The sequence below is a fragment of the Colletotrichum navitas genome, assembly GCF_030913465.1.
Source record: "Colletotrichum navitas strain CBS 125086 chromosome Unknown LY79scaffold_9, whole genome shotgun sequence".
Classification (NCBI taxonomy): Eukaryota; Fungi; Ascomycota; class Sordariomycetes; order Glomerellales; family Glomerellaceae; genus Colletotrichum; species Colletotrichum navitas.
Genome location: NW_026850555.1, coordinates 451,029 through 476,146, shown reverse-complemented (window position 1 = coordinate 476,146; position 25,118 = coordinate 451,029). Strand labels below are relative to the sequence as shown.

Here is a 25,118-nt window from a genome sequence, read left to right as displayed (position 1 = left end):
TCTGTTTGTGCTTGCACCTTTCTTTCCCCTCCTCTCTCCCCCGTGCTCTAGTCAGTCAGAAATGTCTAGATGGGACGGGAGAGATCGGAGGTTAATATGAGCTGCACCATCCGAAACGCTAACAGTGTGACGTAGGGCAGAAGGGCAATCTCTCCCCATGCCCGCCCATCATCGCCGTTCTCGAAGGAACATGGACGTCTTGTTTGAACAACACCCCCAACCCTCCCCTTGGCCTCACTCCCAGGCATAATGCAAGACATTAAGTTGAGACACGCGATATGCCGGCGACAAGGCAGCAGGAAGATTGGAATGCCCCCCTAGGAGAGATTTCGTCAAATGGGGATGCAGGGCACGTGTGTGATGATTTCCAAAGAAGCCCCCCAATCCCTCTCCTCTCCACTATTTCTTTCTTTTCTCTTCTGGTTCATCTTGGCATTTGAGACTATCATCGTGTCACGGAAAGACGGATGAGTTGGTGGTGGGCTTGATGGGGGAAGGGGGTCATAGCGATCCATAGCGCGGGAAGAGGAGGCCGTCAGAAACGGAGACGACCAAAACAACGTTCCTCGCGGTTGAATATGGGTTCTGCAGCGCGCGCTCCTTTTTTCTTTTTGTTTCCTTGACGCTTTCTTTATCGGCATCTTTTCTTCTGTCCCCATTCTGTTTTGCTTTTTATTTCATTTTTTTCCTTTTCTTTTTCTTTTTTCCTAATTCTTGTCCCCCCTCTTCTGACGTGAATTATGACAGGCCAAGCAATCCGTAAGTCGAAGGCGAAGGCGATACGACATGGTTATAAGATGCGTGCTATATGGAATTACCGTAGTAATAATAGGTCATGTGGGGGGTCGGCAGCTGCCATCGCCCTCTGCAGAACAGCAAGAGCTGGGCGACCCCCTTAAAATCATCTGAGGTGTTCAATTACACTACTCCGTTCCTGCGGTGGAGACCAACCGACGTGGGACGAACTCCACACATGGCCTTGGCCCTTATGCTGCTCTACACGTGTGCATACCTACTACCAAGCACGTCTTTGAACCACGAGTTGAGCGTGCTGCTGTTCGGCTTCAGGCTTTCCCGGCTTGTTTCGCGGTGGCCATTTCTCTCCACTCTGATTATGTAAGGCACACTGGATTGGCCGATTTCGAGGCTGGACGTGGAAACATATTCGTCGCATGTTGGGACTTGCGACGCGATATGCCGAGCCAGTTTCATTTTCTCCTTACTTCTCCATGCTATATTATGATTGGCGAAGGACACCGCCACTTGAAGAAGAAGACGGTCACCCGACGGTAGCAGGATTGGACGTTTCGTCCCTTCTAATGCTTCGACTCGACCCGGAGTTGCCTACTACTCATGGCTTGCCGCCGGGCCACCTATGGTGAGCCGTTTGTCATGTCAGTCCATGTTTCGATCATTGCCTGCCTGGGCCTTTCTGAGACGTTGCTGTCATGATTGACAAATGGCGACGTCCCCTTTGTGGCCCTCGCGCATTCTTGCAACTAGCTGTACGTAGTGGTAAGTGGTGGCGTCGCCCAATGGGAGACGAGGAAAGGGCGGCATGTTTTCGCGTTGTTGGCGTTATTCCCTCTCTCTCTCTCTCTCTCTCTCTCTCTTTTTTTTTTCTTTTTTCTTCTTCGTTCCGTATGAAACAAAACGGCCACGCTCACCGTCTATGGGTATCGGTCTCGGTCACATCCATCGCAGCAGACATTGGAATTCTCCCCCTCGCCCGCTGGTAGATCGAACACTAAGATACTTCCGTCCAGCGATATTCATAGCCTTGGGGCGCCGGCTGCAGGACGGATCCCGCGAGGTGCCTGTGCGTCTTCCGTGGTGGATGGTGGTCCGTGTTGTGCATCCCAATCCCAGACTTCCAGGGTTGCACATCACACATCCAATGACAGCAGCGTTAGGTAGGATGTCTGGTTGATGCGTTGTGGTCGCATGCGTGCCTCTCTTCCTTCGTCTTGGGACTGCTTGGTCCTCTCTTTTCCTAAGCATTCCCGTCCCCTGACCGTTCCAGGCCGGGCATCACAAGTGCTCTCTTAACCCCCCCTCGGAAGGAAGAAGGCCCAGGGGATGGTCGAGAGTGAAGATGTCTAAGTAAGGTGGTGTAGCTGATGGAGGGACCGGTGCGGGTAGAGATGCGGACTTTGTGATGGGCGGAGATGAATCAGGAGTTCAGAGTGGACAACCACCGCCGCCGGTCGTAAAAAAGAAGAAAAAGAAGTAGGCGAAGAATAAGAAAAGCAAAGCAAAGAAATGCAGTGACATTCGTGTACCGTCGTCCGTTCGAGTCGGTCAAGCTGCATTACTACACCACCTGGTTAGCCAGAAACCTGGGTAGGGAGGTAGGTACCCAGGTACTGAGGTACCTAGGTGAGATACCAGGTACGTACCGGTAGTACCACTAAGGTACAGTCGTCATGGCGGTCCGCCGCACAGGTACATGATGATAGTAACGTTCCGGTAGGTACAGTGCTGCTACTGCGTATGTGCTCTGCTCCTCCCTGATGGACCCTGACCCTGACCAGTCACGTCCAATCCAAATCCAGACGGTAGGCAGGGATGAACCTGTCATCACCAACGTTCCTTCCAAAGCTGTCCACTAATCAAGACCAATCGCTTCACTTGTCTCTCTTCGTCTCCCTCCTTCCCTTCTCCTTCCGCCCAGGAAGCCGCGACATTGCGATTCACTCGCACAAAGCCTCTATTATCCCATCTTTGCTGCATCTTTATCGTCTTGCCGTGTTGTCTCTTGGCTTCCTTCACCCTAGCCTATCCCATCTTCTTCAGCAACCCTGGCCTCCAACCGGCCTAGTTCGCGCCAATCCCTCATTTACGGCTTTTTTTTTTGTTCCTAGCGCTCTGCTGGCCCTGTCGGTCGAGGCGTGATTATCTTCTCCCCCATCCGTTGTTCATCTTACGCTCCCTATCGATTCGCTCATCTCCTTCTCCAGTGCGCCGTCAACCCTGCGCTGCTGGCCATTCCATCCCACGGGTCGCCTGCCATTCATTGACCTGCAGCATCCAGCTCCAGTCCAGTACTACTACCACGACCTAGCCCACCCACGCTGCACCACCGGCAGACCACGCTCACTTCCGACGTGGCCAAACCCGCATAGACCGAGACTTGACTTCTCTCGGTACTCTCCACCAGAGAAAAGAGCGAGCACCTTTCGCCAATTCTAATACCCGTCAACCGTGGCGCTCCAACATCCGCGCTTACCACCTTCTCTCTCTTGTCGCAATTCCGACCCGGAGACCACCAAATTTCCCTCTTCTCAAAACCCTCGTCGCTGAACAGGAAGGGCCAGACACACGCTTCCTTTTGCCTGTGTATCTTGTGCCTTGCCGCTCTCTCTTTCTCTCTATCGATACCTGTGCACATGGGCAGCTCGCCCATGCCCGTTGCTGGCCTGCTCTACATGTCGCCGCCGCCGCTGCTGCTGTCGCCGCTGCCCTCAGCCTTACCCCTGAAAATCGTAACCGCCAGCAGTGCCGCCTGCTAAGCGACGAAATCCGCTCCCCTCCCCTCCGAACCACTTTTCGGTCCTCTGTTCCAGAACCCACCCGATTTCGTCCTGCACTCCCCGGACACCACCAGCTCAGCTCAGTCAGCTTCGGCTCCCGGCTCCCAGCTCCCATTTTGCGCGCCCGCGCGCAGTTATCACCACGCCCGCCACCGGCCGATATAAAGAAACGAACCCGACTACCACCGCGTCCCCGACTTGTGCAAACCGTAGCCCGCCGAAGCGACAGGGAGGATGTCGCTCAATGGCCTGGACGACCCCAAGGTCAAGGAGGCCCATGATGCTGCCGTTGCCGAACCAGGAGGATGGTATGATACCCTCCCTTTCTTGTTTCCCCACCGTCGTAATCCAAACCATCATCGTCATTTCCCTGTTCTTTACGAGACTCTTACTCGGCGCCGTGCACTGGCCATACGCAGGCTGCTTCCAACTGCTCCTACTCCAAGAAGAACCCCATACCTCTCTCTCTGCGTGCCTGCTATCGCGGCTAGATCCACTTGGGCTGACCAAAGTTATGAACTTTTGCGCAATATAGGTTTCTTCTCAAGTATACGGGTCGCAATGACGTCGACCTGCTAGGCCGCGGGAATGGCGGCATTGTCGAGATACGGAACAATATTGCCCAGTTCGAGGCTGAGGATGAGGATAATTCGCCCTTATTTGGTTTTCTGAGGTACCGCCGCCGAAACGTAATCATCAAATACCTCCCCGAAAATTGCTCCCGGTTGGTCCAAGGTGGGTTATCCGCACCATACCTGGGTGTTTGCCCCATCCCAAAGGCAGATGAGAAGCTGACTCGGATCTTTGATTCTCGTAGCTCGTGTAACTGTTCATTTCAACGCCGTCTGCGAGCGGTTCGCGCCGTACAATACCGACTTCTCGATAGCCTCTGCAAAGGAACTCAAAGACACGAAGCTGTCGGCTGCATGCTCCTTGCACGCCGCCTCTGGCTCGACCTCGTCCTCGACGAGCTCTCTGCGACGGAGACGGTTGATGGAAATTGCCGAGGAAGAAGAGGAAGAACAGAGAGCAAGCAAGAGAAAGTCTGTCGGCGCTGATGGCTTGATCGAGGCTCCGGGGCTAACGGCAGCTGACGCTGCGAAATCACCTCCTGAAGTGCCGCCACTAACGCTCAACGCCGAACTCGCAAATTCGCCGGAGGAGAGCAAGTTTTCTACGTCTTTGGAGCCGCCAGAGTTTGTTGGGGCCAGACCGCCTTCTCCTTCAAAATCTTTGGACGAGGGACGGCGCATGTCATCGCAGTCCCTGAGACCTGAACTGTATTCTCCACTGCTTCATTCATACGGGAAGCCCAAAGTCAAGCTTGCCCCGCGACCGTCCCTCGACGTTTCTGCCCGTGCTCGCACAGGAACCGCTGCTGTGGGGGCTGATTTCCGTCCAATTTCCCAGATGCCTTCCGGGTTGAAGTTATTTTCCAAGGGTCCCAAAAAAGGAAAGCCCAAGGAGAATACTCTGGACCCTCCTTCCGAGCCAGCCCACTTGGACGAAACGACCGAAATCTCGGTGGCCGCCACTTCAATACCCCTACCCGACGGAGACTCCATCTCCCAGATTGATGAGACCGTTAGGCCACACACGAGCTCTGGCCGACCCACAACAAGCTCGGGCTCTTCAATTAAATCCACGATGCCGTCGCTCACCACCACCACCGCCGTCCCCACTAAACAAGTCATGACGCCCGAGAAGGCGCGTCTAATGAAGGCGATGAAACTGAGGGAGAAGAGAAAGATGAACCAGCAACCCTCCGGCACCCCAGCTGTTGATGTCCTTGCCGAGGAGTCAACCTCGGAAAAGGCCCAGACTCTCGAACATACTGAGGAGATAGCCGAGCCTGCCCTTGCTGCCGAGGTCGACGACAACAGCAGCGGCGAGAGACGACTCTCAGTATCAAAAGCAGACTCTGGCATTGTTGTTGACGTGTCCTCGGATTCCGTCCACACAGACGTCGCCTCTGAGTTTACTCAGAGCGACTCCCATCCCGCCTCGCCTATTATGGCATTCTCCGAGCCTGGTCACTCGACCAAGGCGTCGTCGCTATCCGATTCTACCGAAGAGACTCTGAAGGAACCTGATGAGGAGGACCTCATCGACCAGGTCAACGCACACGATGAACGAGAGGAGGTTGCACCTGCAACGGAACCCACGGTTTCCCCTGTTCCATCTGAGGAGGAGGTAGATACTCCTATTGCTGCTGCTCCCGAGCCAATGGAGCCATCGGTCGCTGGCAACGAAGCACAGGGGGGTGCCGAACCCCTCCCTGAAGTACCGGCAGACGCAGTCGATGAGGATTCCAATTCAAAATCCGATGCCAACCCCGACTCGGTCCCCGACTCGGTCCCCGAGGAGATTGTTCTCTTAGACGAGAAGCCGAACGAGCCCGAGACTCCAGATACCTCGACCGCTGAGAAGGATGAAATACACGAGGTCAAGCAGCCTGTGGAAGAAGGGAGTGAGACTGAGAAGGTAGCAGTCACGGATACACAACCAAAATCGCCCTCGAGCTTACCAGTTTCCAAGTTCTCCACGAGCCCACCACGGGCGACGACTCCCATCGAACCGAGAGAGACGCAAGATCAGGAACCGAAGAATGATGACGTGTTTCCGCCCGTGGTGCCGGCACCGTCGGAAGTATTATCTAGGTCGCCGCCATCATCACACTCCCCCGGCCTGAAAGTTCCCCGGTCCAAGTTCTCAACACAAGATCTCAAATCAGCTGCAAATAATGAGGTGCCTATCATCGCCTCTCCCCAGGGCGATGCACTCCACAACACCAATGCTCAGTCGGCGGGCTCGGAATACACAAAGAGGAAGGCGCATGTGGACCCCGTTCGAACTGATCTGGATGCTTCGGATAAGCGGGCAGAGGGCGGCATGTGCGACAACGAAGATTTGTTGGACGAGCTTCACTCAGCTACCGTTGAGCAAGCGCATCATGTTACTGTTTCCAAATCGCCCATCACGCCTGTCTTCCCTAGCCCCCCGCAGACCGTCAGCAGACCGACTTCGCGTGGCATTGTCCGCACCATCTCGAATCCCATCCGCGGAAACATTGTTACTCCAGCCGACGTGGCCCAGGCTCAGAACCAGAGATCAATCTCTTCGGGCGCTGCTTTCCTGCATAAAATCACGCAGCAGCAAGGCAGTCAGCATCTGGCCCCCAAACAGCCTGGCAAGATCGGTTCGAGTATCTCGCAGCGCATCAAGGCCCTGGAAAGGCTCTCCGCACACGCACCTGGAAGCGTTGATCCGGAACCGAGCAACTCGAAATCTCCGAGACCTTCCTCGGCATTCTACGCCGTCAAGAGGGGAGCCAGTGTAAGGGAGCCTTCCCGCCCCGTGTCAGCTGTCGATAAAGCGGGCTGTCTCACTGTGGGCGGCAGCCCTGTGCCATCAGCCTTAGCGGACTCTCAAGAATCTTCCCCAGAGACTGCCAAGGTGAACCGTGGCAGATCCGGATCGGTGGCTAACAGGCTGTCGATGTTCGAGATGCCCGGCAGCAACCCGTCACTCGGCCAGTCTGAGTCCATCTCCGTCACAGCGCGAATTATCCGCGATCCCAGCCAGGTCAGCAAGACGCCCGAACCGCCCAAGAACCCTTCCGAGTTCGAAAAGCTCGATCTCAAGTCGTCGCCGCTGGTCGTCGATCACCAGAAGGTTGAGCCTCCACTGCCACCAGCCAACCTGGCAACTGTGGAGCCTCCAACGGAGACGATCCAGGAGCGAAGGCTGTCCAAAGAGAAGCGTCGCTCTCAGTCCATGGAGCCAACGTCTGATGGAGGCAAACTGCCTCGCCGGTCATCCCTCAGTATCATGAGGGACTTCATCAAGGATCGAGGCAAGTCCCTCAATTCACCAGCTGAGCCCCTGACCGCTCCTTTGCCCATATCTTCCGGTTCGAGACCGTCCTCGAGGCCGTCCTCGAGGCCGTCCTCGAGACCACCTTCAACTCCCCACACCTCTGGCCCCAGTCGTCGCCCTTCCATCAGCAGCCGTCGCTCGTCTTCGAATGGCAAGGACAATGATGTGAGCAGAGCCGTGTCCCCATCCGTGCTCACCGAGGGCAGTGGGTCTGGCGATGATAACAAGTCGACAACGAGCGACAAGAAAATGGGCCGTGCAGGTCGCTTCATGCGCCGCCTATCCTCGTCCCTCAGCAACGTGGGTCGAGGTAAGGCCCTGAACCCCACTGCTATCTCTCCGACAGTTCAAGAGGAGGATGCCTTCGAAGTCGCTCGCCTCCAGCAACCCACTATCGAGGCATTCATGGGAGACGTCAATGTCCAGTTTCCAGACAACCTGCTATGGAAACGCCGCAGCATGTGTCTGGACTCTCAGGGCTTTTTGATTCTGAGCACAATTGCCTCTTCGACCGCTTCCAAGGACAAGCAGCCTCGTGGGGCTGGAGTCAAGCGGTACCATCTTTCTGACTTCCGGATGCCCTATATTCCTGACATGGAGATACAGGAGCTGCCCAACAGCATCTGTCTCGACTTGGTTGAGGGCTCTGGCTTGCAAGTTGCGTGCGAGGATCGCGCCGGACAGAGGAATGTATTACAGAGTAAGTTATGTTTGGCCTCATACTGTTGAGTACAGCTAACACCTATCCAGTTCTTCAAGCGGCGCATCAAACCCACAGCTCGCCCAGTCATTAAGATCATCACCTCATCATGACCCTGGGATTCTCCAGTCTTTTCTATTATACCCAAACTTTCGAACACTTCCCAAAACACCAACACTTGCCGGCAAATCCGTCCCGTCTTTTTTTCTTCTTCTTCTTTTCTTTGTCATTGTCCCTTCTGGCCATCAGTCCCAATTATATTCGGAGGCTACTTCGCACGGAAAATGGCTGTTGTTTTAGACAGTTCCGACATACACCACACTATCACCCACTTGCCTACCTATACCCGCACCACACGCCTTTTACAAACAGGCGATAATTCCATGGCCCAACGCCTTCTACGCACGCTCTAGTGCTTTCCTTATTTTTTGCACTTCCCTTCAGTCAGGAAATGATACCACCTTTGCATGGAGATAGTTTGGGTTGGAGAAGAAAAGGAGAAGGCAGACGATCTGGGTCCGGGGGAAGCCTGGACAAAAAGATGGTCCACCACTTCATACCACCTCGTCACTTTTTTTCCCCCTTATTCTTTTCAGAGAAGAACGAAAGGCTAGGGGTTTCATGTTCTTGTCGACAACCACGACGACAAGAAATGACCACGATCTCGAGTTGGCGCGTTCGATACCGCCTGTGTAGGAGAAACTATCAATGTACATACTACCTTACCACCATCTTGACGGGACAACGGCGAGAGAAAACTTTGGTTCTCAGATAGGCTTTATGTTACCTCTCTACCGAGGTGTTGAATGAGATGCTGATATCCATCCGCCTTTACAACTAGCACGTAATCACGAAGCCCAATGAAAGTGGGCAAAACGGAAGTCTCTTGGTGTATGGCTACGATCCATCCAGATTTTCCTGTTTGTGAGTATTGGCATCGTTTTCTCGTTCATACCGCAATTTTCGACCTTTCTACAACAAATCGTTTTCTTGGCCCGGCGAGCACAAGCCCTTTGTCCCTTGCTGCCGATTATTCTCTTTCCCAATACGCACAGGTTGTGTTTTCTTTTTCTCTTTCTTTTTCTTTTTCTTTTTCTTTCTTTTTGCGGCTCACTTCCCATTAAGGCCCTTCCCGTCGCCTGCCCCACGGCCGTTTCTCCCGCTCTTTTCCCGGGAACGCGATAGACGTCCTCCATCTGTTCACACTCGCTCATACAAACAGGTTGCCTCTGTGGGATGTTGGCTAGCCGTCTTCATTGGCTCCAGTATTCGGGAGGGGCACATACCATAGTACTTTTATCTTGACGAGTATTAGGTGGTCGGGATGGCATCCCAGCTGCGTTGAGGTATTGTACTTGGAAAGGGGAGGAGCTAAAGGGAAGGAGCTAGAGATGGCGGAGTTCGGAGGACTCAGTCCTGGCGGCCGCGGCGGCGAGCACGGCGGCCCATGGCGCGGCGCTCGTTGCGGTTGCGCGCTGTCGTCATGTCAGGATTCCGCTCGTAACCACGGGCGTCACCCGCGGGAACGCCGACGCCCTCGTTGTCGGATGCGCCGCGACCGCGGAGCCAGAGGCCCCAGCCGCCCTCGGGAACGAACTGGCCGCGGAGCATGGCGTCCGTCATGTCGTCGAGGGCGTCCCGCTGCGAGAAATCGCCGCCGTAGTACCAATAGACGCAGGGCGCCCAGCAGCAGCACAGGGAGGCGAGGAGCAGGGAGGCGGCGACGCCAGCGGCGACGCCCTTGAACCACTTGACGACGGCCGACTGCTCGTCGTAGGCCCAGGCCTTGAGAAACTCGGTGGTCTCGGTGGGCATTATCGCGCTGGTTGCGGTGGGGGTCGATAAGATGCTTGCGAGGGAAGTGGTGGTGGACGACCAAGGGCTGAGGCCGAGCCAGGGGACGAAAGGGTTCTGTAACGCCATTTTGGGGAGGTGGTTGTCGGCCAGGCAATGGAGGGGGTTTGATGACCTATGTTGAAGGAGAAAGTTAGTATCATAAGGGCTCGCGGAGGGGACGGCCCAGGGACGCGTGAATGGGTTTGATGTACGGGGGTGCTTGACCACAAGGCGACGAGGAAGCTGGTTGCCAACCTGTAACACGGAGTAGCTTGGAGATCAGCCCTTGAACCAAAGCTACTGGTAAGTCGTAGAAGGGAGAGTTAAGGGCCGCGAGAGGGGGGTCAGTGAATCTTGGGACTTACAGCCTCTTTCGGAAAGATCACGGTTTTCCCTGAGTGGAGCGGAGTTGAACTAAGGACTTTGATCTTTGATGACGAAGAAGTGAAGAGAAGGGGCGGGACTCAAAGACTGTGAGTAGGTATTTGGAACTCTCTATGTTCCTGGATGGAGTTTTCGTTGCTGTATAGAAAAGGGGGTTGGTCCGGAAGTAACTGGCAAGCACGACTTGGGATACAAAAAGGTAAGAACAACCTCTGACACCTTCCTGCACTTTCAGCCCTGTCTTTGGAGGAGAGATGACTCTTGATACACAATAATCATTTTCTTCAGGTCCAGAAACAACTGTTTGGCCTACAACAGATGCATGACCATCATCGGTACTTACTCCACAAACCGTTTGTTCTCCTCCAAAAACCCCACAATGGCCTCCCACGCGATCCCCCTCCTCATCCCCGTCTCGTCATCCCATGATGAGTGCAGGCCGACAAGCATCCCCGTCCGCCTCTCGAGCAACGGCGCGCCGCTGTGGCCCCAGTACGTCCAGCAGGTGTGCATCAGCGCTCCGATCTCCGAGTTGTCCTGCGGGTCCTGGCCCTCGGCGCAGCCCCTGAAGGTACCGGTGCTGAGGTGCAGCACGTCGTAGCCGATCTCGGTGCCGGGGTCCGCGGCCTCGAGGTCCTCGCTGCCCGGGTGGCCGACGCACACGAGGCGGGTTTGGAGGGGCGGGGGCGTGGGCGATGGAGTGACGAAGGGAAACGTCGCGGGTGGCGGTGGTGCTGTTGTGGATGGAAGGGGCGGCGTAGGTTGGGCGGCCACAACCCTCAAGAGAGCCAGGTCTCGTTTGTCGTCCCACGCCAGAGGCTCCGCCCCGACGGCCTGTCCCGAGGCGAAGAGGAGCCAGTGGGTTCTGGAGGAGTCGAAGTCGTCGGCCGTTTCAGCTACGCAGTGGGAGCAGGTGAGGAGGATGCCGCTGGGTGAGATGCAGACGGCCGTGCCGGCCTCCTCCTGGGCAAAGACCAGAGTTGCCATGATGAATTGGGCGAGCTTGTTGCGCTCCATGTCACGTGGAACGATCACGGGCGTCTCTGCAAGTAATCGGCGCTTCTTTAACAAGCGTTGGAGATCGGCCTTCCCCAGATCTTTTAGTTTGAGATTCAGCCCGAGTATCTCGGGAAGTTGCCTTATATTGTCGGCTTCATAAATGGTGCTACTATCTGCAGTCGTAACCCGGGTACTGTTGGCTTGAAATGATGTGGAAAGGGTCGTTGCCACTTTGGCAACTATTGCTCTTCGTCTCGTTCGCCTTGGTGAGACGACCCTTGGCTGGGATACGTTTTCCATGGTTTGCTAGTAATCAGCGAGAAGAAAGCTGGGGAGGCAGTTTGTGAGCGGAGTCTGTAGAAAACCACAATTCTAGAAGTTCTAGTTGAGCATTGAGTTGCAAAGCTGAAGGACGCTGGTGGTCGAAATATGGTGGTCAGGCTGCTGCCTAAATCTGACAGAGAATTGATCAATGCTAGACTTCACTCGCGGGGTGCCGGAGCGATACCCGGAACAGAAAGTCAGAAATGCACTCAAGGCATTTGTCATTAGTTTGTATCACCACCAGTCATACCTAAGTCGTCATCCAAGATCACTAGAGAGCGACCTGCTTCCCCACCCACTCGTCGACCAAGGTAGCGTAGTCCTCGGGGCCGTATGGTTCCAATGCCTCAGCGACCATACCATTCTTCCTGTACACCTTCAACCCCAAGTCGCCCACTAGTTGGTCTATATACGGAACAGCATCGAAAACGAAATCGGGAAACTTGTCACCATGCCCGGCGGGATACCGCCACTTGCCGAACCGGCTGTGCAGAGCAGTCTCGTAACGCAACTTCTGCAACGCCTTGGGGTCGACCGTTACCTCGCGGACACCAGGGATCTGGTCGTGGAAGTAGGCGTCGATCCAGAGCGACTGCACGTGGGCGACCATCGGCACGGAGAAGTTCATCAAGACGCCCGCAAAAGCGATATCACGCTGCGCGAGAAGCTTGGAGGACGGTGGCACTACGAAGCGATGAAGGGCGTAGGGCGTGAGAGTCGTGTACGGGTTGACGGACTCGGTGGTCGAGACGCCCTCATTTTCTACCAGAGGTTTCATGTTCTTGTTCTGGACGGGCTGGTCCTTGAGCCGTGGCCAGCGGTCAAAGATCTCCTGGTCGATGGCTTCGACCATCTCGGCTGGAGGGAAGCTCTCGGGCGAGGGCGCGTGGGGGATGCCGAGCTCCTTTTCGATGCCCTCTGGCAGGAACTTGATGGGCTGGAACTGCTTCCATCCGGTGGCGCAGCACAGGGCGTCTGACTGCAAAGACGATCCGTCCGAGAGATGTACCGTGCTCGGTGACAGCCTCACCAGGTCGGCAATGTGGACGTCGACCGTCCCATCACGGACGAGGTCGAAGAAGTCTGTTTCGTAATTAAGGATGGAGAAGCTGGACCCCGTGAAAATGGCCTCGCTCCACGGCTTGAGCTTCTTCAGCTCCGGGTGCGAGTCGAACTTGTTCAAGGTAATGACGTCGTTGCCGAGGACGCTCCAGAATTTGTTTGTGACGGCACGGCCGATGGCCGTGCCGTGGTAAAAGTTCCTCGTCTTGATGTACCCGTCGGCGTCGCCCCACGAGCAGGGGCTGAACCAGGTGAGGGCTCGGGTGTGGGCGAGCTTCTCGAGCCACTTGTTCAAGGGCGTGACGTATGGCGGGGCAATCCATATGGGCCCGTGTCCCGACTCTATATCTGATCAGCACCGGGTGCGACAAGTGCGCGTGGAGGTGTTTGGGTTACCTCTGATGACCCAGTGAACCTTGATACCCTTGGTGGCATACGCGTAGACGATGTCCCATGCCGACTTGGTGCCGCCGAAGACCGTCACCGCCTTGGCCGAGTCGAGGGTGTCGGCATGCCGGAGGAAGTCCTTCCCGTGGAATAGGGGGGCACCGAACGTGTCCTGGCCAGCAAAGTCGGGCAGGAAGGCCTCGGACGTGAGACCGGTTGCGACGACCAGCTTCTTGGCCAGTACGCGGGTCTCGCTGCCGTCCCTACCGTCGAGGAGGGTCAGGATCCAGCCGCCGTCGGGCTGCTGCTCTGCCGAAAGGAGCTTGTGGTTAAAGCGGATCTTGTCCAAGACGCCGAACGTCTTGGCGTACTCAGTCAAGTAATGGTGCAGAACCTGACCGGGAATGTGCTGTCCGGGCAAGACGCCGAAAGTCTCGGGGTCCATGGGGAAGTCGGGGTACTCGTAGGTGCCGAGCATGTTGTTGCTCCTCAGTCCCGGGTAGAGACGGTGCTTGGCCCACACGCCACCGGCGGACGAGGCTTGCTCGAAGAGAGCCATCAGCTTTGGGGGTGAAGCTGGTGGTGAGTCTTGGCCGCAGCCAGACCAAACCATCCTGGGACGGCGAGTCAGATCAGACCGCAGGCCTGGATGGTTATGTCCAAAGGGGGGGGGGGGGGGGGGGGTTGCCTCCTACCTGCTCCAATAACGACGAAGTGGAGAGTCTCCATTGCAACACGGCCAGACAATTCGGTGCATGGGTTTGGAAGAAAGCAGCGCCGGCGGTCTCGGGATATAGAAGAAATACGAATAATACCGCACTAAATCCAAGTTTCAAAAAGAACTTGAAAAACTTCCCTACATATAAAAAGGTGTATTATTGCATTCGCACGCCTTTCAAAGATTATTTAAAGCTGTATCTCTAGCTCTCAATTTTGTAGCTACACCTAAAACTTTTTTAACAGAATACCGCTCTAAAAACGTCAATATTTCTATTCATATCCACCCAATCTTTCTCTGACAGCAGCATACTTCTCTAAACACCTCAATATCACCTAATACTTTTCTAACAGCATTATACTGCTCTAAGAACCTCAGCATGCAGCTTTCGATCTACATGGTTTCTGCTGTATTAGCCGCTGTTGCTACGGCCAAACAATGCACAACCTCATTTGGAACAGGAGAGTGTAGTGGAGCAGGTTCTATTTGCCTTGCTACCAAACCTCAATTCAGTGAATCCTGCCCCAATGACATAGGATGCACAACCTCATCTGGATCAGGAGAGTGTGGGGCAGGTAAGATTTGCCTTGTTACCAAGGCTATGCCCAGTAATGACTGCCCGTAAACACTGTCTGGTGACAAGGGCGGTCGTGTGGGAACTAAAACCGACGGGGGAGCGGACAGTAGGAGAGTTGGAGCAGCAACCAAAAGAACGACTGAAGAATGGAATGTGGTCGGGACCAACGCAGCTGAGGCGGAAAGGAGAAAATATGGACAAGTCAAGCCTGGCTGCCACACGATGTGGTTAAAGCCATTGCTGCAGGATGGAAGAAACCGGAGGAGTTACGTCCGGGCCTGGCGTTGACCGGGCCATTATCTCTTCTATGCAGCCTGAGAATAGTTGAATGCTGCCTAGCGCTGAATACTTAGCTACGCCTACTGTAAAAGCGCATGCGGGCAACCCGGAGCTGATTCGTCAAAGTGACAGGGAATGTTGCGCAACCCTCACTCAACCTTGTCCCTCCTCCTTCAGCTCCGCTCAAACCCCCATCCCCATGGATGGTCGCCTACCGAGTTTGTAGTTTACCTAGTGTGCCTATTTAACAAATCACGCCACGACGGCAAACAGCGAGTGTTGGAGTAGGGGTTCGTTCCCCTGGGTCGTTACAATGGCGTCCGCACATCGCCGGGGTCGTTCCGCGGATGCTACTCCATACACGACTGTCTACGGAGTATGGTCGAAGTGTGGCATGATCGTCCACTTGTCACACTCAGTGCCCGAAGGGTTCATGTAGGTGCATGGGCAAGCGACATGTTTAATCATGAGCGGTTATCCCCCCCCCCTTTTCCCATATCCTGTCCGTCAGGCACCCGATAGAACCAACCGCATGTTGCTACTATCACCTGTTGAAGAGATGATCCTCGCTCGTTGATCCGCAGGGAGAGCTGTGGCATGCAATGCTCCCTGCGTACTGTGTACCTGTACAGTCACATAATTTGAAAACGACCGATTTTTAGGGATACTGCATACATATCTGTTAAGCAATCAAGTAAGCCCCAAATAGGAAATCAGCTTGGTTCCACCAGCCATTAACTGTCAACCCGTATTTAGGTATCTGGCACACCTTGTATCTCTGTCTTCATGACCAAGGCTTGGAGAAGCTTTCATAAGCTGAGGCTGACTAAGGAAAAAAAAAAAAAAACTGAGAAAAAACTACTACCTAAACTGCACACCTCATGTTTGTTGCCCGGGAGCGGAGAGCATCTCCGAATCGAAGCATTTGCCCCGACCAGACGACCGAGTTCTTGGCACCAATTTCTCTAACTCCACCCGCCTTCCGTCTTACGTACTTACATGCAGGGGAGCATCCAGCTCGGCGACGTCCCGGAAGGGAGCGCCGGCGGTAATAATAATAAGAAGGGCCGTCTGCCGTACAGCCAATTTCCCATCACCGAGTTCACCCTGTCCGGAAGCGAGTGGTACCTCCACAATTTGGCGCCTCCGCCTGGGTTCCGGTCGCGGAGTCGGCGAGGGGTGCCGGGGGTGCGGAGACGGGGAAGGGGAGATGCTTACGACAGGACGCCGAGTATAACGACAGCGAGAGTTATGGGAGGGGTGTAAAGTATGCTTTCGGAGGGGGGGGAACAAGGCATGGGGGGTTCTACATCTGATCTCGCAAGACTGGACGGTTTCCACGCAGCTTGATGCCCGGCCCTTGAGCCAATGATACCAGTTCCGTACACGTCTACATAGATTCTAAGAGAACCACGAATCAACTTGAATCAAGTCACGGGCACCTGAAAACCACTGCATTTCTTGAAATGGAGGCTGACTGATACCATCTCGGCTGCGGAGACCCCGAAGAGGCTTACGGCGATATACGTCGTTTGGCTGCTTCATGCGCCTTTTTCAGCCGCTCTCCCTGGTACAGTTTAGGCTTCACGAGCTCAAGACACATTTCCACCAAGTTTGCTTGAGTCTGCTCATATAACACTTAATTTTTGTTTCGGAGGAAGGTTTCCCTTTTTTCCCCTTTTCTTTTTCATGCGAGGTCGTAATCAGATAATGCAGGTCCTTCATTAACTCCCCACCCTCGAATCATGGGTTATCCCATCACTTCCCACCCACAGCCGAATCAAGAATCAACGTAGCCGCCGCTGGTCCCGGGGTCCTAAACCCCCTATGGTAGGCCCGGAAGTACCTGTCCAACCTCCGCTTCGCCGCGAGCGGTTCCCGATGGACACGCAGACGCACTCGCAGCTGGGACACCGCGGGCGATGAGGCCCGCCGAGGGCGACGTGTGGGTCCTCGGGCGCACCGACCCTGGCCCGCAGGTCCGGGCCCGTCGCTTGGCGGCCGAGACGGAATCCGGGCGGTAGGACGACGCAAGATGGGGGCGACGGCGTCGGGAGCGGCAGAGCGGTTGGGGGCTCGCCCGGGATGCCCGGCGATGGGGACGTCGAGAGAGGACGCAGGGCCGAGATGTATCTCGGCGTTTCGAGTCGGCGGGAACGCGGTTCCAAGGGAGAGACCATGCCGTCGTGGGAGTACGACCTCGACGCGAGAGACTCCGAGGGTGGTGCGGGAGAAGAACAAGATGTCTGCGATCCTTCCCTTGTTGACAGGCTGGGAGATGTGAATAGCGTGCTGGGACCGCGCTCGATGCTGGGGATGATGTCGGGAAACATGTTCCGACCTGGGCCTGGCTGTCGTGTGTCCCTTCTATGGGCCGGGAGATGGCACGGGCGGTGGGAGCAAGCCGGGTCCTCTCGATACGAGGCGCCGGAAGGCCGGGGGATAGAGGATGGCGCTCTGTGGTTGAAGCTAGCATTACGGCGAGCCGGTGGCGGATGTCCAAAGACCGAGGAGGGGAGCGCTCGGTAGAACCCAGGAAATCTAGTAGACTGGGATGGAGACGGGGTTCCGTAACCAAAGCGACGGCATAGTGGTGAAAAGGGGTCATGGGCTGGGGAGAACAGCTGCGAGTGGCGGTTGCGGCGGTGGTCGCACATCCTTGAGGCGGTTTCCGGCATCAAAGCCGGGTATCTCTTTCCTGAAGGTGACAGAGAGACCTTATTTGGCTGCTGAAAACAGGTGTTCCCTGGCTTGTTCAGGTTTCTTGAGTGGCACATGGGCAATCGTATGTTAGAGAGGAGAGGCGCCAACGATCTTTTATACCCCGACGACGTCTGCGCGCGGGCAGTGATTCAAAGACCATCGGCGCCTGTGAGCAACTACATTGTCAAACCAGGGAGGAGGTGAGTCAGTCAGTTCAGGCCCTTCACGAGAGTCGGGTGGAGGTTTCAAAAAAAATCTGGAAGAGGCTGTTTCTTTTAGGGATCTGTTTGCTGGTGTCACGTAGACCTGAGGATGAGGCAGGTAACACGCGATGACGCTTGCGAGAATAAAAAGGGGTCAACTAGCAAAGCAGTCAAAACTAGTTTTCAATTATTTCCCCAGGCACATCTGGTTGCCCGATCACGGTAAAGCATCTACGGAGATAGAGTCTAATGTTCAACAGAAGGGCAGTTATGGAACTGCCGTTGCATACTCCTGGAATTATTCAGGAGGAAGTCTGTAAGTGTGTAATGATAGGAGCTCTAGGGACAACGTACCAGAATATCTGCTGCTAGAAAGAAACTTTCAAATGCGCGCGCTGTCATCTACGCAAAGGTGACCTTGGTACCATTCCTGTCGTCACCCACCAAGCCGGTATAGTCGGCAATTGTGCCATTTCCCACCACATACGACCATACCCACTAGAAAACTCGGGATCCCGTCCGCTCTCCCATAGATAAGCCAGTGAGGGCTGGATTAGTAGTTGAGTCGGTGACGATCAGCGAATACCCGGTGTTGTATGTTTTTTGCTCCCTTTAGAAACGTCTCTCTCACAACATGATATAAACCATCTTACTGACCGGAACCACCACATACGACCATACCTACTGGAAAACTCGGGATCCCGTCCGCTCTCCCATAGATAAGCCAGTAAGGGCCGGATTAGTAGTTGGGTCGGTGACGACCAGCGAATACCTGGTGTTGTATGTTTTTTAATACTTTTTTAGGGCATACTAGTTAGTTTCTCTAGTTAAAACCAATCAGATCAACGAGCGAGAACTCTGCCATTATGCTTGTTAGATCAACCGACATATCCCTTACAACCTGCTTCCCAGCGCCACAAATAGGCTGCATCATCTGGTGCGTAAACTCGAATTCGAAAACAACGATAAGACCCAATGGATCGCACAGGTTCAGATGGGAAAGTCAACAGAAGAAACAGCAGCGGGAATAAAGGCTGAAGTCGATACAATTTGTCTGCTTGCAGACCAAGCGTATGTGCCAGTGCCCAGGGTGTTCGGATGTGAGCTCGCCGACAATGATCTTGTTAGGGCTACCTTCAAACCCATAGAGTTTCTTCCCAGAAATGTGGCCCCGGATGCTTGTGGCGGTTACACTGCAAACAAAAGCAAGATCCCCAAGGAGCACCGGGAAAAGTCCTTCAGCTTGGTTGCTCGGATTCAGGTAACATACACCCATGAAGAACGTCACCTCTTCAAAGTTTATAAACCAAGATATCTTTAGGCAGAGATGACTTCAGCTCGATTGCCCATTATAGGAAGAGTATTGAAAGATAAGGGCGGCTATTCAGTCGGCCCTCTGCCCGGTATCGGGGGCCCATTTGAAACTGCAACAGCCTTTTTGGAGGCTTGGTTAAGATGGGCCCGGTTTCCCAAGTCGATAGACAGAATTTAAGAGCTTATGAACGGAGATCCTACGGACTGGGTAGTTGTCGCTGTTCGTAAGTTCCCATCTGGAATTGGGTCAATGGCAAGCCGACTGACATTTTGTGATAGTTAACCGTTTCCGCTTGTCAACCGATATTTCTATCACAGTAACATTGTCGTTGATGGAGAGTGTCGCATTATAGGGGTCATCGATTGGGAAGATGCGTGCGCCCTGCCGTGGGAACTAGTAGAGTTTCCTCTCTTTCTGGAGACCCCTCCGGCCTCTATGGATTTACCATCCGTCGGCACGCTGTTTTCCCGTGGATCTCGGACCGTAGAGAATACCAAGCTTGGGTGACCGCCTTGGATACGCATCTCAGTACCCAAATAGGTAGAGGAAGGACCGTACCCGGCCCCCAGGAAGTGTCGGCATTTTATTTAGAGTTGCAATCACACGCCGAGGTTGTCAAGTCTGATCCAACTTTGCTCATTTTTCCAAGAAGGGAAGAAAGGTGTATTTCCAGAAAGCATAGTGTAAGAGCAAAGCGGTGAACACAAGCAATAGTGAACAAGGTGGGTATTAGTCAGTGTGCCGTATTGAGGTTTGCCTTCTTTGGGTGGAGTCCACGAGAAGGGTGAGTGTATACTCATGTGGCACGTAAATACTCACGCGTATATGGAGCACACTGGCTGCCAACCTATATGACCGCACTGGCTTGGAACAGTAAGGGTGTTATTGCTATAGGTAATAAGTGACATAGGTTTTCTCTGTAGGGCCTTACATTACTGTTACTATTGCTGTTAAAGCTAACGCAGGTAATGCCCTAAAGATGGAGAATATCACGATATATAAGCTACTATTACTGCCCACGTAGCTAACGGCGTCGTCTTTTGCGTGACAGAGAAAGAGGGAGAGAGGGGAGAGTGTTGAAGGGGCCGCGAGGTAGGAGGTATAAAATAAATTAAAAAGCAGAATCCTACTTGTGTCTTGTCTTTTTTGGAAGCAGGAGAAGGGCAGGACCTTAAGGTCGGTAGCAGGGCGTGCACATAGCTAAGCTCTATTTGCTATGCTTAGTAGAGATTAGAACAGGTAAAACAGAGGGACACCGTTCAGGCGAGGACTTATTTCGTGCTGCAAAGTGGGGACAACAAAGGGAGCTTCGCCTTTCGATGATGGACGTGTAAGGCTTTGGAAATAGGAGGTCAAGGCCCTTACAGCTAAGACTTACGAGGGCCGGATTAGTAGCTGAGTCAGTGACGATCAGCAAACACCTGGTGTTGTATGTTTACAAGCAACGTCTCGCGGGGGAGAGTTGTCAGTCGCCCTACGTGAAGTGAAGTCCCACATTTAGCCTCACCTTTGTTGGGAGGGTGGGGCGTTTCTTTACATAGAAACAAGCCATTCACAGCAACACACTTAGCTCCAAGCAACTGGGCTCTGTTCTTTTGTTTTCACGTCTGTGGTCGAGTCGTAGTGTCTAGGCGCATTCGGTCCATCTCATCTCCCCGATCCTGCACTCCCCCCTGTTGTTGTCGCCTCTAATCGCACCGCCCCCACCCCCCCACCCCCTAGCGGGGCTAAGACACACGTGACATGCAGTGCCACTCTCCCTGCCGCAGCTCCCCCCCTCTTCACCCCACACCGGGCCGAGACCACCGGGGAAGTGCATCGGGGGTTGAGTGGGTGGGCATGACGTCAGAAACAGCCCCTCCCGCTCGTTTTCGCGATGGCAATTGAGTTCGAGGGGTTAGAGCTGCACAGTAGGGTAATTGGCTTATTAGCCCGTCGACGACAAGCCCGAGGGGTTGACGAGAATCCTTTCCATCACCCTCGTTCTTACCCGTTGAACCGCTATCGACCGTCACACGGACCGGCGAACTACGGGCTAAACCCACGCAGATAAGGGGGGGAAAAACCCCCACGAGGGACGCTCACGGTAGCAGACCCAATGTCACACGTTTTTTGGTTCAAAGGCCCATCATTTTCCTGAAGTTTATGTATGCACATAATAAACAATACAATTACCAAAATCGGCCGTTTTGTAGGTACTCCCCATGATTCGGGTCCTAGTTCTAGACGTAAAAAATAACCATGCATGACACGCTGTCATGATGCGTATAACCAACCCAATGCAACGCTATACTATCTCTTTCACAGTCCATCTCCCTCTATTTTTCACTTGCGACCTCGCGGCACCGTGTTGTCCGCAAACCGGATACCTCTCCTTGCAGGCGGCACTCTCTCCCCGCCCTCATCGTCCGAGTCGTCTCCACCGTCGTTGGCGTTCATGCCCAGGGCAGCCTCCCTACGGCGCCTTTCGGCAGGCGTCTCGCCTGAATCCACATTCTCGTCGCTCTGGTTTGACAGCACGGCCAGCCTTCGCTGTCTCTCAATGGCTGTCTCATCCTCGTCGCTTTCCTTCTCCTGTGATGCTCTCGAGGCAGGCTGTGTCGGGCCGGAATCCCCTCGCTGTGGTGTGGACGACCCGGATCTCTTCTCGGTGGAATCGTTTCGAATCTTGATAGTAGGGATGTTCGCTTGTCGTTCAGCCGGAGAGGGGACGTCTCCCTTCGCAATGGACTTGACACGCTGTGATGCAGTCGATTGGTCCACGACCTGTCGCCGCGTCTTTTCGTCAAGCTTCTGCACTTCCCGAATGAAGTCCTCCTTGGTCATCCTTTGGCCGACTCCACCTATTGTGAATCTGATATGTCGGTCATCGTCGCCTTGTTCATCAGCCGCGTTCTTCTTCGGCTTCTGCGCGGCACCGGCACCGCCGCCGCCGCCGCCAAGGTAGCGCTGCCAGCCTGACTTTGTGGGTACGTTGGTAGCACCCTCGGCACTGGATTCTCCTGGTGCTGCGCCTTCAGTCACCGGCTTGTCGGATGCCCTCAGCAGACCGCCCATGCCGAGGTACTTAAGACCCTGCTGTGTGCGGCCTGCATGTTCCTTGCCAGACTTTGCCGACGGTAGCTCGTAAGTTTTGATAACTTCACCATCTTCGTCTTCAACAATAATCTGGAGAACGGGTTAGCTTGGTAAATAATGTTGCGAAGCCAATCTTTGCTTACTGTATTGCCAAACTGGAAAGCCCGAGCGGGCTCGTGCCGCCTGCCAATCTTGCTCTTCTCCTTGCGTTTCTCCACCTCGGAGCTGTAAACGTCCTCGACCTTGCGCTTGAACGAATCCAGGGTCCAGTTGAACTTTTCACCCTGTCTCGACTTGGTGGGCGAAAGAGCATTCACGTCGTTTTCAACAGGTCTCCGATGACGAGCTTCTTCCACGGCCGCCTCTGCATTACCCCCGGAACCGGAACGTTCGACAGTCAACACATCACCATCCTCATTCTCGACCACCAGGTTATCACCCTCCTCGTAGATTTGGACCTTGGACGGGGTTTGCGTTCGGCTAGAGCCTTCATCGGGAGAGGGTGTGATTTCGTCGTCGTCCTTTTCGGAGTCTCTTGCGCGGCCCCTGTCGGATTCGCGTCTGGGTGGCGTGGTGCCCTCGCTGTCAGGGGAGGCGGTGTCCTTTTCGTTGAGAAGGGGCTCGCGTCTAGTGGGGAAAATAGCAGACTGGGAGACAGGCCCGCCCGGGCCGATACCGTCGTCCCACTTGTTCTTCTTGCGCCGGCTGCGCGAAGTCGATCGAGCGCGCGATTTGGAGCCCTCCTCGTCCTTTTGACGTCGCAAAAAAGCGCCCGGGAATCCGACGGGGGGCAGTGTGCCTGGCGGAAACTCTGGCACCTTCAACTCCTCCCCGTCTGTGTCGGACATGGTTCGGGCTTGCGATCGAGACTGCGACGAGATTCTGGGCAGGCGGTTCATCCAGGTGGGACCGTCCTCGGGGGCGGTGGTGTAGGACATGGTGATTGTCAAGGTGTTGATGCGCTTTCCGAGCGTGAAGACAGCCACCGACGAACCGTGGACAATGATGGAGGAGATGACGAGGAAGGAAACGATTGGCCATATAACAGCGACCAGGGTCCTGTGCTCGACGTCATCGGGCGGGACATCGGAGAGCGGTACAACCGTCTCCCACTGCAACTCGGCGCGTGCCAAGATGGCGACAAAGATGGCGCCGACCCCGATTGGACCAAAATGGCCGGCGAAGACAGCCTCGCGCCACGTCTTGATGTCCGGTATGAAGGGCTTCAGCATGAGCATGGCGGGGATGCGGCGGAACAGGATGACGAATATGGCGATGACGACCAGCCGCCAGGGGGTGATACCCTCGGCGACGTTGTTGTACTGCTCCCAGGGGATGATGGTGCCCAGAAACACAAAGTAGGCCAGGTTGATCAACAAATCGATGACGTTGGAGACGTGCGACTCTTCAGTCCTGGAGGCGAACCAACCGTCGTTGGAGAAACCGACGCCGGCAGCGAAGCCGACGATCAGGTCGTCCATACCGAGCAAACTACCAGCACCGGCGCAAAAGAGGGCGAGGACGAAGTAGAAGACCAAGAAGCTCTCTCGGTCAATCAGATCGTGCTCCTCTGCGTATTTGATGCCGTGGCGTGCGATGTAGCCAACGAGGAAACCGAAGATGGCGCCAAAGATGCACTCATAGAGAATCGTGTAGACAATCCAGTGGTAGATGGTCTTTTTGGCGTCCATGTGCTCCTGGATGAGGTAAATGCCGAGGTAGACAAAGGGGAAGGCCATGCCATCGTTGCAGCCGGACTCGGCCGACAGCAGGTCTCGCAAGTGCTTGGGGACCCGCTTGGCGAACTTGCCCTTGCCGACGACGGACGAGGCCAGGACGGGATCGGTGGCGGTCACACAAGCGGCGACGACCAAGCTCTCGAGCCAAGTCAGCGGATCAATCAGCCACCAGATGAAGAGGCTCACGACGAGCCAGCCAATGGTCATGACAGGGATCAGCAGAAAGGTGACGGATCTCCAGTGCTTCTCCATGTAGAACTTGGGCAGCTCTACACCGACGGCGAAGCATTGTACGACAAGGACGATGCGGGAGAACTCGATGGTAACGAGGTCGACGTTGCCCCAGCTTTTGGGGTCAATCAGGTTGGCGGCGTGAGGGCCGAAGATGATGCCACAGATGGTTGCGACAGTGGCTTCGCCAATATACATGCGCTCCTTGATGATGGAGGAGCAGAGCATGAAAAGGGTTGTGAAGCCGCCCAGGATGATGTACACCAAGTGCGGCTTCGTGATGGAGAGATGGTCCCACGCCATGGCGGCGCTTATGTATGTTGCAGAGGCTGTCGGGAAGCGTGCTCGTTGGCAGTGCGCCTCGTGGAACGCCGCGAGCTCGATCGCTCAGTCGCTGGCGGCAGCAATGTTATCGTATATTGGGCCTGGTGAAGGGCTCGAAACTCCCCAGTCGATGGATTGGGTCCCGATAGCGAGGGTGTCTCGATGCATTCAGACCAAGAGTCGGCGGCGGTTGGACTCGAGGGAAATAGGAATCGGAGCGGGAACGAAATGCAAATGCGGAAAAAGACGGTATATGAGATCACCGGCGGGCGTTGCCTCTTGGCGCGGATTCGAAGTGTTGCGCGCCTCGTCGAGTCGAGTCGAGTTGGTGGGAGGAAACTCGCGATTCGTCTGAAGGGGGATCGCGACAATGAGGGGTTAGACGGAATCCCAACAATCTCTGATCTAGTCGGTAGACCAGCAGACTTTACGATAAGCGAGAACGAACGACAGAAAGTAGGACAAACTTCGGGGATCACGGAACCTAAGTATGTCGCAGCGGAAAAGACAGCCAGCATGTCGGCGTACTGATAGCAGAGGATGATCCATGCAAGGAAAAAAAAAAAAAAAAAGCCTGTCCCCGCCTGGATAGCGCGAGTGGATGAGAGACCGGGGGGGGGTCCTGCAGTGCGCCTGGGACAGGGATGAATGGGAAGGAGTTCTGGTGGGACCGGGAAGGAAGGAAGGAAGGAGCCAAGGAGAGAGGGAGGATGAGGATGGTGTTGTTTCCTGCTCTTTCTCTTTCCCAGCGGTTCCCCGTGGTTCTTGCTCCTCCCCCGGCGCCGCCGCCGCCGCGGCGGACGTCGTTGTCCATCTTATGTTGGTAGGTAGTGAGCACGTACATGAT

General features: G+C 54.8%; 9 protein-coding genes across 9 annotated transcripts; 4 read left to right on the top strand and 5 right to left on the bottom strand.

Annotated features, from left to right (window-relative positions):
- Nucleotides 1-3,767: 3,767 nt before the first annotated feature.
- LY79DRAFT_666900 (uncharacterized protein) lies at nt 3,768-8,206 on the top strand (the record flags this gene model as incomplete). Its single annotated transcript, XM_060563295.1, has 4 exons — nt 3,768-3,841; nt 4,069-4,268; nt 4,351-8,112; nt 8,163-8,206. The coding sequence occupies 4 exons, from the start codon at nt 3,768-3,770 to the stop codon at nt 8,204-8,206; spliced, it is 4,080 nt and encodes a 1,359-aa protein (XP_060417976.1).
- Nucleotides 8,207-9,407: 1,201 nt separating this feature from the next.
- LY79DRAFT_406189 (uncharacterized protein) lies at nt 9,408-10,408 on the bottom strand. Its single transcript, XM_060553057.1, has 2 exons — nt 10,314-10,408; nt 9,408-10,203 (listed from the first exon to the last, which is right to left on the bottom strand). The coding sequence occupies exon 2, from the start codon at nt 10,033-10,035 to the stop codon at nt 9,523-9,525; it is 513 nt and encodes a 170-aa protein (XP_060417975.1). The 5' UTR covers nt 10,036-10,203; nt 10,314-10,408; the 3' UTR covers nt 9,408-9,522.
- A 263-nt stretch (nt 10,409-10,671) lies between these two features.
- LY79DRAFT_587609 (AT hook domain-containing protein family protein) lies at nt 10,672-11,349 on the bottom strand (the record flags this gene model as incomplete). The annotated part of the gene is made up of 1 exon (XM_060560795.1): nt 10,672-11,349. One exon carries the CDS (start codon nt 11,347-11,349, stop codon nt 10,672-10,674), a length of 678 nt encoding a protein of 225 aa, XP_060417974.1.
- Nucleotides 11,350-11,926: 577 nt separating this feature from the next.
- On the bottom strand, nt 11,927-13,663 carry LY79DRAFT_587608 (uncharacterized protein; the record flags this gene model as incomplete). The annotated part of the gene is made up of 2 exons (XM_060560794.1): nt 11,927-13,059; nt 13,114-13,663. The coding sequence occupies 2 exons, from the start codon at nt 13,661-13,663 to the stop codon at nt 11,927-11,929; spliced, it is 1,683 nt and encodes a 560-aa protein (XP_060417973.1).
- A 315-nt stretch (nt 13,664-13,978) lies between these two features.
- Nucleotides 13,979-14,906, top strand: LY79DRAFT_542339 (uncharacterized protein). The gene has a single exon (XM_060556996.1). It carries the CDS (start codon nt 14,202-14,204, stop codon nt 14,445-14,447), a length of 246 nt encoding a protein of 81 aa, XP_060417972.1. The 5' UTR covers nt 13,979-14,201; the 3' UTR covers nt 14,448-14,906.
- Nucleotides 14,907-15,510: 604 nt separating this feature from the next.
- LY79DRAFT_542336 (uncharacterized protein) lies at nt 15,511-16,095 on the top strand. Its single transcript, XM_060556995.1, has one exon. The coding sequence runs from the start codon at nt 15,678-15,680 to the stop codon at nt 15,942-15,944; it is 267 nt and encodes an 88-aa protein (XP_060417971.1). The 5' UTR covers nt 15,511-15,677; the 3' UTR covers nt 15,945-16,095.
- A 26-nt stretch (nt 16,096-16,121) lies between these two features.
- Nucleotides 16,122-17,674, bottom strand: LY79DRAFT_542335 (uncharacterized protein). Its single transcript, XM_060556994.1, has 2 exons — nt 16,395-17,674; nt 16,122-16,335 (listed from the first exon to the last, which is right to left on the bottom strand). Exon 1 carries the CDS (start codon nt 17,453-17,455, stop codon nt 16,466-16,468), a length of 990 nt encoding a protein of 329 aa, XP_060417970.1. The 5' UTR covers nt 17,456-17,674; the 3' UTR covers nt 16,122-16,335; nt 16,395-16,465.
- Nucleotides 17,454-19,979, top strand: LY79DRAFT_697347 (uncharacterized protein; the record flags this gene model as incomplete). The annotated part of the gene is made up of 10 exons (XM_060564847.1): nt 17,454-17,581; nt 17,686-17,702; nt 17,765-17,900; nt 17,957-18,035; nt 18,462-18,845; nt 18,906-19,033; nt 19,252-19,439; nt 19,731-19,793; nt 19,823-19,864; nt 19,924-19,979. 10 exons carry the CDS (start codon nt 17,454-17,456, stop codon nt 19,977-19,979), a joined length of 1,221 nt encoding a protein of 406 aa, XP_060417969.1.
- Nucleotides 19,980-21,224: 1,245 nt separating this feature from the next.
- On the bottom strand, nt 21,225-24,250 carry LY79DRAFT_576891 (sodium/hydrogen antiporter; the record flags this gene model as incomplete). Its single annotated transcript, XM_060559838.1, has 2 exons — nt 21,225-22,067; nt 22,121-24,250. 2 exons carry the CDS (start codon nt 24,248-24,250, stop codon nt 21,225-21,227), a joined length of 2,973 nt encoding a protein of 990 aa, XP_060417968.1.
- Nucleotides 24,251-25,118: the final 868 nt, after the last annotated feature.

Bases quoted from the DNA above. Each gene is read 5' to 3' on its own strand.
- LY79DRAFT_406189 (XM_060553057.1), bottom strand. From the start codon at position 10,035: ATGGCGTTACAGAACCCTTTCGTCCCCTGGCTCGGCCTCAGCCCTTGG.
- LY79DRAFT_542339 (XM_060556996.1), top strand. From the start codon at position 14,202: ATGCAGCTTTCGATCTACATGGTTTCTGCTGTATTAGCCGCTGTTGCT.
- LY79DRAFT_542336 (XM_060556995.1), top strand. From the start codon at position 15,678: ATGCAGGGGAGCATCCAGCTCGGCGACGTCCCGGAAGGGAGCGCCGGC.
- LY79DRAFT_542335 (XM_060556994.1), bottom strand. From the start codon at position 17,455: ATGTGCCACTCAAGAAACCTGAACAAGCCAGGGAACACCTGTTTTCAG.